Consider the following 11,047-nt stretch of genomic DNA (forward strand, 5'->3'; position numbering starts at 1 on the left):
TCTAAAAATAAGGAGGAAGACAAGGAATAATCTAATCCATTAAAAAACGACATAATTGTATTAATAAAATTTAAAAAGAAGTCACGGTAAGTTCAGCAAACAAACTTTAGCAACCAGTAGCATAAACAAACAAAACCAAATACGGTACCCTTCCAAAAGATGCCCGTAGCAGCTCTGTAGTTAGTTGTTAGATGGCGCCACACAAAGGAGGAAATAAATTAAAATTATAATCTAATAACTTTAAATAATAAGATAATCTAACCGAACTTACCCTATAGCGTAGGTTAAGTTTAGTTCGATTACATTTATACTTTTAGATTTATTTATTAAATAAATTTATATTTATTTCTTATACATTGCACCTTCAATTTACGCGGGTGTTACATTCCGGATAGTATTCGCGTAAATTGACTCACATTTAATGGAGAAATACAGGTTTAGTTCTTGTTAAGTTATACAGTAAATGATATACGTAAATTACTGTACTAAAAAAAAACTGTTCTTTATTTTAATATTTTATTATTACAATGCCGTTGTTATCTTAATTATATTACAGTGCAAAGTATGTATTTAAAAAGGTAAAATATGTACTATTTATTTATTCTCTCCTTTCAGTGAGATCAGCCGCGGACATCTTGAAAAGAACCGAAACAAGTGGCTGTAAAAGGACCCCCGCAAATACCATCGAACTAAAATTGATATAAAAATAAACTATACATAAGATAATAAAACACATGTGAACGTAAATAAAAACGCTAAAATAATCCCAACCACAAGCATTAAGTTTATAACATAAATTAACCTTAAATAAATGTGGTTACTGCTAAAATGTTAACAGCAACTAGAAATGAAGACATCTAAAAGACATTAAAAATGATGACAAGATATAACACATTTTTGAAATTTAAAACAATCACTTTTAGCCATATTTTTACCAAAATTATCATAACTTAAAACAAATAGTTAGAATCTATGGTGAAAAGAATAATAACGAAATCAGTAGGCAAACAAGTTAAACGTGACTATCCAGAAGTTAGTAGAGGGACAAACGCAGCAAAACTAGGTTAAATGAATACGATACACAAGTGGAAATGTCACAAGTGACGGATGATTTCATGGGTACTGTCTAATATTGTGATGATATGAAATTAGTTTGTGACATGACATTCAAATACAATTTTTAATGGTTTTTGGAGTTATTTTAAGAAGAGACTACTCAGTATCTTCTCTAAAATTATCGCCTTTTGTGAATTTTTATGAAATATTAATTTTATAATGATGACATAATCGTTTTCCCATTTTTCTTAACCACACGACTTTTCTTATAATTTTTATTTTTCAATAATCTATGTACTTACTTATGGAAACGGTTAGTAAACTAATTTCTGATTGTATGTCATCGAAAGATTCCACGTTTTTATTTCCTAGACCCATGTGAATTTGGGTGAGTAGGTGTTAGATATGAACAGTACACCATGATGTTTTCTGTTTGTCGATTTTACTGTGCCCCACATTTGTGTGTTCTATTGGTTTATTCACGACTAGATAAACTAATAAGCGTGTACAATTGTACATGATAATAAGCGGTGACTTCCAGTTAGTCAATGTTTTATGTACTCAGATAGCCTGGATAAATCAAAAAGCCTGGTTTGAAGTGATTAATTGACGTCATCACCGTTTCAAAAGCAATTTTGAGTATTTTTACTGCTAATGCTTCTCTATAAATTCTCCCAAAATTCTCCAAAACACCGTTATTGGAGGAAAATCCATCTGCAGTTTGTTTTTGTTTTTTATGAAATGCTTATTCTGTGGTCGTTATACAAATTTCTTAACTTACACTGACCCTTTTCAGTCATTTTATAACTCTTATTGAGCTGATGGTTGCATCATTCTAGTCATTTCTTCACTTTAGCAATAAAATAATCAACATACAAGAACCTTTAACAACATTGCTATCAGTCTACGAACCCTTGGTTTATTTATCAACAAATATTCTTTCACAAATGGTGAAACTGTAAATATAAAACTGTCAGCAGAGTAAAGAGAAATGTAATCTGGAATTCAAGATAAATCTTTATTTTTTTGTAGATCAATCTTCAGCCTTAACAAACAAAGAAAGATTCACTTTTCTTCTTGAAAAAACAAATTTGTTTCACAAAACTTGCCACCTTCTTCCAGCTTTACTTTATGCATTTTAATCACTTATCCCTGGAGACCCACAACTTAGTTTGTACTCAACTGTGTAGAAGTAAGAGCAAGGCACTTCTTAGATCTTCCCAATAAGAATTGAGGAAAACCTCCATTCTTATTAAGTATTAAGTTTTGATACCAACACATAGCTAAGAAGTAGTGTCTCATGTTTCTCTAAAGGAGATGGAATCTCTGTAAAATACTTTCACTGTAATGTATGTAGGTGCAATTTTGTTTCCAGTTTCTAGCTTTTTTTTTTTTTTTTTTCCACTACATCCCTGGGCCGGACATCCACTCAAGTATACACGGCCCACTCTATCAGATTGGGAATAAGTCTCCTTGTCCACTCACCTGTTTGAGCGGATGACCATGCGGTTTGCCAGTTGCTAACGACTGTGTCTTCTACCTTGGCTCTTGGCACACCTGCCGCCCTCATGCTTCGACCTTTTATCTGTAATTCAATGGGAGGCGTTTCAGCTAAGACACATAACGCATCGTAAGAAATTGTTCTATATCCTGAGACAACTCGTATTAGTGCTACTCTGTGCACGCTTCTAAGTTTGCGTTTATTGCGTTGTACATTCATTGCAGTGCCCCAGACTGGTGCCGCGTATAAGATAGATGACATCATTGCCGTTGTGATCAACCTTCTGACCACCAATTTCGGTGCACAGTGGTTATTAACAGACCTCTTAGAGCCTTAATTGTAGGGGCCACCTTTTGACAAATCATATCTATGTGATAACCGTACTTTAGACTCTTATCTATGAATACGCCCAAGTATTTGACGTTACTGACTTCACGAATAATTTCCCCCCTTATTTCTATATTTATTCCTCTGACCCTTCTCCTGCCAGAGAGCAAAATGCATTTTGACTTAGCTGGGGCTACTCGGAGTTGGTTGTTATCTAACCATTCGTCTATTAGTTGTAAGGCCTGATTTGCCTTAATTTCAAGACGGTCCACTTCCCTATCCTCCACCAGTACCGCAACATCATCTGCATAGCCGACGACAATCCTCACTCCTTCCGGATAAGGAAGCCTGAATATTCCATCATAGAAAACATTCCAGAGTATGGGTCCTAGAACGGACCCCTGTGGAACGCCGCCAAACATCTGAAAATTTACCGTGCCCTCAACAGTCTTGACCTCAGTATGTCTATCGTGCAAGTACTGATTAATCTGATTTACAATGTAATCACTGATGTTCATGTTTATTAGAGCATCAATAATCGCCAGCCATGGTACAGATCCAAATGCGTTTTTTACATCCAGTAACACAAGTAGTGGCAGACTTCTAGATCTCCGAGTACCGCTTTTGGCTGCTGTTGCCCATTCTGTAACTCTCTTAATCGCCTGTATCGTGGAACGCCCTTTCCTAAAGCCGTACTGTTCTTGGTGTAGGCAGTTCTTCTCCTCTAACTCATTCTGTAGTCTGGAAGCTATAAGTCGTTCAACCAACTTCCCCATATTATTGATAAGACTTATGGGCCGGTATCCAGCTTGATCTATATTCGCGGCTTGCTTGGGCAGGAAGACAGTTCTTGCCGCCTTCCAGCAGCTTGGAAACATGCGGTTTTGAAGTCCAAAGCTGGCCACGTCCACCATCTCCCAGGGAACAGCTTCTGCCAGACCCTTAAGAATTTCTGCTGGTATACCGTCTGGTCCTGGGCTTTTCTTATTGCTGAGTTTCTTGATCGCATTTAACACCTCTTGTTGATCGAATCTACCCCTTTCGCATTCAAGTATCACTCTGTTTCCAGTATCCTCCCTGGGGAATAAGGTTCTTAGCTGTTGTATAGCTTCATCACTGTTTAGTATTGGAGCTTGCCGACCAAGACGTTTTGCTATGATTTGGAATGCTTTACCCCAAGGATCGTTATCCAGGTCTTTACACAGTTCTTGCCACTTCTTGCGTTTAGCTAGTTTAATAAGGTAATTTAGGCGTTTTCTAACGGTTCTATATTCTTCCATGGCTCTACTACTTTCTTCATTTATACCGAAGTGGGTGCGAAGCCTCTGCGCTTTCCTCTTACATCTGTGCATATAATCTCTTTGAGTAGCTATATCACCATTCCACCAATACACAGTAGTATGCCTTGTTGCATTACATGGGATTCTGGACATTTCATCGGTGATAATGTTTTGAAAGCTCACAGGATCTATTTGCATGCACTCTGCGATTCTACGAGCTGCATTCCTTACGATCCTTTGAATTTGGTTGTTCGACCATCTTGGTGCGACATTTTGTTGAGTGCTTCCTGTGACTTGATCATTGATATCTACGGCTACCGCCTTGTGATCACTCGCCGTCACTTCCGTCAATACTTTAAAGACTACTGTGTCCAGATGTATTCTGTTATCGATGATTGCTAGGTCTATTATTGATGTGTGCCCTCTGGCATTGTATGTAGGTGTTCCGTCATTTATGCACATCGCCCCTGTAGTAGCCAGGAATTCCTTCAGTATTCTACCTCTTACATTGGATGAGACGGCGCCAGCTGCCGTTGCTCTGCAGTTGAAATCACCGAGTATTAATATGCGTTTCCTAGACTGCATGACTATGCGCTGTAGACTAAAAATTCTATCTTGGAATTGATCCAAAGCACAGTTTGGGCTGATGTAAGTCCCCACCAAAATCAAATCGCATAGTTCAACGGCAACAATATCATCCTCTCTGATATAAAGTCCGAAATCCCTGTTGTTGGCTACACGTCTGATGGCTACCACACCATTTCTGTCCGGAACCCACTGCGGCCTGGCCGCCAAACGTGCATTGGGCTCCGTGGCTACAATAAAGTCATATTCACCTCTCATGGCAATTTCCTCTGCAAGGTCACCGGACAGTAAACTCCTGTTGTTATTCAGTAAAAGCACTTTAATCATGCGGCTTTCTACACCCTGTGCTTCCAGTCCTATGTGACCGGCTATCGCAGTCTAGACATTTGGTGGCCTCACGGCAGTCCCTGATTGAGTGACCCTGACCCCCGCAGTTAAAACACAAATGGGACCTGTCAGGGCCACTGCAGTCCCTTCTGCCGTGCCCGGTTGCCCAGCACCTATAACACCTCTCGTTCTCAGTTCTTATATACGTACGGCAGTTCACCCACCCTACTCTTAGTCTTTCAGCCACCAGTTTTACAGCGCCCCTGTATGTTGTTATCACAGTCGCGTTCTTAGTATTACCCGATGCTTCTCTAAGAGAAGTTACTTGGAAGCTCTCTCCCGTTCCTATGACTTTCTCAACTGCTTCCTTAATTTCACTCTCTGATGTGTCATATTCTAAGTCTTTGACATGAACGACGGTTCGACGATCACCCCTAGTCCTGACATCTACTTGGAGATCGGCTACACGACTTCGGAGCAGCAAGGTGAACTCCCCCGCTTTTTGAGAGCCTTTAATTCTCACCTCGACCTCCTGATTTCTGCCCCTTCTAATAGACAAGACCTCACCTGCCTCTTCTGCTCTTACTTTCTCTTTCATCGTCTTAACCAAATCTGCATATGACTTCCCCTGGGCTTTTACTACTACTGTCTTACTTTCAGCGATTGGAGGTGTACCTCTTCTCACCGAGGCCGACCTCGATCTTGACCGCACTTGTTCTCCCTGACTAGGCAGCACCATTTTGGGAAGCGTCTTGCCCTTTCTCATGACATAAATGACGATCTTTTTAATTATTATTCCCACCGGGCCTGTGGGGACTACAAATACTGCCGAATCGGTTTTCCCTATCACTCTCCTGAGGGCTCTGACAACATGTGATGCCTTATTTCTATCCCCTTTACTAGAATCGTAAAGTATGGTATATCTTGTGCCCCTAGTTGTTGTTCTATTATCCTCAAGTATAGTTGAGTCCTGCAGCACCAATGCTCCAGGACTTGCGTCAGCAAATTGACTGTTGGGACCTATGTTAGCTAAATCCACAAAATGACAGTTGTCTTCGCCTGGTTTTATGGCCGCCACCTGGGTAAGCCGGTTCATTACCCAGGTCGACCACCTCGCCGGGAGCCTATCCAGCAACTGTTCCTCAGTTAGATCCGTATCCAGTATATCGGACATCTCATCACGAAAGTGTCTGTCTGCGTCCCTACGTCTTCCAATTCAGGTGTCTCGTCATTAATTCTTTGTAGCTCTTTATAAATATCAGTGAGATCTCTCTCATGGGCCTTCATTGTGGAGATACTGGCTTTACCTAGGTTCTGTCTTAGCTGGATTAGTATTTGACCCAGTCTGTATGTTACATCCTTAAGTGTCGGGGAGGCTTCTTCCCCCTCCGACGAGCCGGCTCTCACTCTTTTCGCTGCTCTTCCCTCAACCGGTTTCCAGTTCTTAATCTCTTGTACATTGCCAACCTCTACGCTGCTCGTTTCCATATCTCCTGCCTCATTTGAAGTGGTCTCCTTCTTTGTTCTTGACGTCCCGGATGTTCCAGCCGCTTGTGAGGATTTAACCTCCAGCGGTAAAGAGCCACGTCATCTCATGACCTTAGGTTGGACTCAGGGCCCAATCCCAAGTTCAATGACACCTTACTCGGGGAGGGGGGGGTGCCCCCCCAGAAAAAAAATTGGGGGAGTTGTGGGGGTAGGTAAAATGTATGTGTTAAAAAAATGATTAAAACAAATTTTTTGGGGGGTCAACGGATGGAGAAAGTTGTGATTCGGAAAAATATGGAAAATTTTTTTTTGGATAGGATGAAAACTGTAGGTGTTATGTAAGGAAAGGATTTCCCCTAGTAGAGTGTCTGTAGGACTTTGTAATATTTCAGTCTTATAAAATTTTCTTCGAAAATTTAACTAAGTCCTTGTTTACTTCAATGAACTATGACGTATTGACAGGCCTAGGCCTGTCTATTGACTTTGAAAAATTTTACAATATTCTATTATATTAGTATAACCTATAAATTCAAAAAAGCTTACTCAAACAATGTTTTTTCTCACTTAGGTACTGCAGAAAGTTTTGTTTGATTACTAAACACAGTTTTCAACACTCTTGGTCACTTAATACCCTTCAGGGTCACGAAGAAATCCAAAGAAAACTTCGCTAACCTCTAAATTTTTCAATTTAGAAAAAACGCTAATAATTCTGTTAGCCCGTGTCCAAAATTCATAAAAAAATTCACACAATAGTCCGTTATCCAATTCACTTCGATGCCTGTATGTCCAAACCGAAAAATTTACCAAAAACCAGTCAAAATAACTCAAAAACGCGGAGCGGCCATTGGGAAAGATGTAGCCTGCAGATTCGTTTTTCACAAACACTTAATGCACAACAAAATTATTTTTTACAAACTTGAATTTCATATTCGTTCATCCTTTCATTTTAGAATGAAACAGCAAATTCATACTTCCATATTTAGTTATTGATTTTTTTCTTTTTGAAGTTTCATTCATGATACATTGACCATAAATTTCAAATTAAGATTTGATGATTTTATAATAAACCTTACCTACCGTTAGAATAGCCTTAACAAATATTATATATTTTATTTCCAGATTTTTTCCCCCAGATATTCTATTTCCAGCTGTTCACCAGAGCTCACATAAAAATATTTTATTCAGAATTTTTTGTTATATTATCTGTAGTTTCAGTATGTTAAGGACAAAATACTACATTGAAAAAAAGTGATAGATGTTGCAAAGTAAAGACAACGGACAAGGGGCATTTTCTTTATAGAATCTTACACAGAGTATCTTGGTAGATGTTGACCAAACAGGCACTAATTCAGGACATCAAAGTAAACAAACTTCACGTGGACAAATCCCCTAGTTCACTTCATTTTCGATCTGTCTGCCATTTCAATAAAAATGTATAACTTAAGAAAGGATTGAGACATTTTAATTAAATTTGATGTGTACATACTCTGTAACATCTAAAAAATAAATAAGTTTGAAAATTCCAAAATAATGGCCATTTAATTATTTAGTCATCAATATCTCTATAAATATTAGTTTAACTGAATTATCTTTATTAGATAAAATGTTAAGCCTTTGTGAGAAATTTGACAACTCATTAGTTCACATCAGTTGAGAAACAGCTGAGATATGGCTGAAATTGTTAATGTGGATTACAAAAGTTTTGCAATTAACAATTTTGTGCCTTTTTTCATTCCCTTCACTAATTGACTTAAAAATACTAATAATAAAACTCACAAATTTTTGTGTTTTTTCCAAAATATGAAATGATGAACAGAGGGAAAACAAAACGAAATAAAACAGGGCACTCTTGCCCACAGAAATTTATTTATTTTGAAATCTTGAATCAGTTCCTATTGGGTAGCACTTTTATATGTGTTTATAAATTTGTAATTTAGTAACATAGCAGTATAATAATAATAATAATAATAAACTATTATTAATAATAAAAATTACACTTATTGCTTTTAGTTTCTTAATTTTACCTGAGCACTGTTTTAGTGATCACTACTTCAGATATTAAAAATCGTTTTTCTGTCAGAATATTAAAACAGAACAGAAGGTTGTTTCATGTCCTTTATAACTGCCTTAGAAGATAAAAAGAAAATGACAAGTTGTTTCATATCAGTTATAACTGACTTAGAAGATGAAACGACCTTCTGTTGTTTTAATATTTTGACAAAAAAGTTTTATATTATCTGATGAAGTAATGATCTTTACAAAAGATGTATGTTTCTAAGCTTTAGCATTAGATTTAGATTCTATTATGAACATTAAAAATTCTCTCACATCTGTTAATGGTTTCTTATTTCTTATTATTTCCAATTCTGTGTTTCCATTATCTGACCTTTTATTAATTATCCTGCAATTCTTTGACCACAAATCTTGCTCATGTTTGCCTCAGATTACCTCACTGATATTAGTTATTTCTAACCATAACCAAACAATTTCCCTTCTCAGATTATCTTACCTTCTACTTTAGTAATCTCTAATATTATTTTTTCCAACTTTCTTTGATTTTTTTGATAATCTGCTCTGTACTTCCTTCCCAGAAACACAGTTAAGAGAATATTTTCCCAGAGCATGTCATTATATTTCATTTTAGTACACTTTTTTCATTATATTTTATAGTTATCCATTTCTTTCAATAATTAGGTGTTTAAAGCTTAGCATATGCTGAGGTTTAAGTACAATTAAGAATTTACTTAATTTTAATTTTCTTTAATGGAAAATTAAATATTTACACTTGTTCTGGTTATATCAACCATTAAACAGTCATCATTAACAAAAACTACTTATTGCTGCTGTTATTACCCCTTTCAAGAATTATTCCTTAGCCTGATTTTTCCATTGCTGTCTGTAGAATGTAATTCAGCTAAGAGCTATGCAACCAAATTCTCCAACAAGATCTTATGATTCCTTGAGTGTATTCTTCTGTTTACTACAAGTAAATTCTGAAAAAAAAATTGTCTCTTTTTCTAAACTTGAAAGTTAGCATGTTTTCCCATTATTAAAGTCTTTTTTTTAGGAACTCATTGAGATCAAGATTATTGTAGTCAAGTTGTCCCTAAATGATGGTTAATTTTGTTTATATATTAAAATTTTAAATGCGGGCTCTTAGCTTTATTCTTTATTTTGTCATTTATATCTGAGAGTTCTTCAAAACAGGCATTCTAAACCAGGAGGGAAATAGCAATAGAATATATTTACAAACTCTTCATAAAACAAATTGCTTCTGTCAAGCTGCAATAACCGGTTTATCACTGGAATTATGTCTGTAAGTCAGAAGGAAATCACATTTGTTGATTTCCTTCTGATATTTAATTCACCACACCTGCTCCGAGCTTGAGGTTTGAGAATATAGAATGGAAAGTTTGTAGTGTATGAAAATGCCATGCCTGATTAGGATTGAAACCCAGGATCTTCCGAATAAAAGGTTGAGATTCTACCATTCCAATCAAGATGACTGGTGCAGGCTCTGAATTATCTTAAATTATATATGTTTGTACTTACCTTTTTTTATTTACCATTTATTTTTAGTGGAAAAGCATATAAATCTTCAATCCATACGCATATTGCATGTAAAATAATACAAAAAGAATGATTTAGTAACTTATACCTTTTCATCTTCGCCAAGAGTTTTTTCAAATTCTTCGTCATCATCACTTTCATCGCCTTTAAGAAGTCGAGCCGCTGCCTCAGGAAATGACATCTAAACAAAAAATTACTTTTCATTGTTATCATTTTACAAAATAGTCAGAGGTACTTTTAAAATCTTTCATAAAGTGAAACAATTAAGAGACGAATAAGAAAGCTATTATGAGTAGAAGCATGTAGTTAATAAAGGACTACCTAATCGTAGTCCTAATCGGGCCATAAAAGTTAATACAAGTGAACAATAATGTTGTAAGTTGTTCTAATCTGCCAGATATGCTGTTCAATCCACATTAATCATATATTACATAAGTAACGTGCAAATACATTGCCTTATAACTATTTTTAGTGCACAGTCATTTCAACAGTTAAGGTTTGCAGTATGATTCTTTTACAAAGTCATAAAGTGTACTTTGGTTTGCTTATTAATTTATTTATATATTCCACTCCAGTAATTACAACAGTCTTGTACCCGATTATGGCTGATTATGTATTTTATGATAAAAACTAAATTTTGAGTAGTTAAAAAATTCCAAGGCTTATCAGGATTCCATAATTAATGAATGAAAAAGATCAAAATTTTTCCTCAGTTTCCTGTAAATATAAACTTGAATTCAAATTTGTACTTCATGTTATCTCCTAAAAATAGTTACGCTATTAATATTATGTAATCTAAACAAATTTTCTGTCTCTGCAAATTCAATTGTGAACTTTTTATAGCGTTCAATTCTTTATAAACTCAGCTAATATTCTTCAGAATTTGATTTCAATCATATCAAAAAATTCACTG

General features: G+C 36.1%; 1 protein-coding gene across 1 annotated transcript in view; it reads right to left on the reverse strand.

The window, feature by feature from the left end:
* Nucleotides 1-10,315, reverse strand: part of LOC142328381 (uncharacterized) — a 38,476-nt gene extending 28,161 nt beyond the window's left edge. The window contains exon 1 of the mRNA XM_075372088.1: nucleotides 10,223-10,315. Coding sequence (XP_075228203.1) covers nucleotides 10,223-10,315 — 93 coding nt within the window. The remainder of the gene's footprint in view (nucleotides 1-10,222) is intronic.
* Between the last annotated feature and the right edge of the window lie 732 nt (nucleotides 10,316-11,047).

The sequence above is a fragment of the Lycorma delicatula genome, chromosome 7 (assembly GCF_047948215.1).
Source record: "Lycorma delicatula isolate Av1 chromosome 7, ASM4794821v1, whole genome shotgun sequence".
In the NCBI taxonomy this organism is placed as follows: domain Eukaryota; kingdom Metazoa; phylum Arthropoda; class Insecta; order Hemiptera; family Fulgoridae; genus Lycorma; species Lycorma delicatula.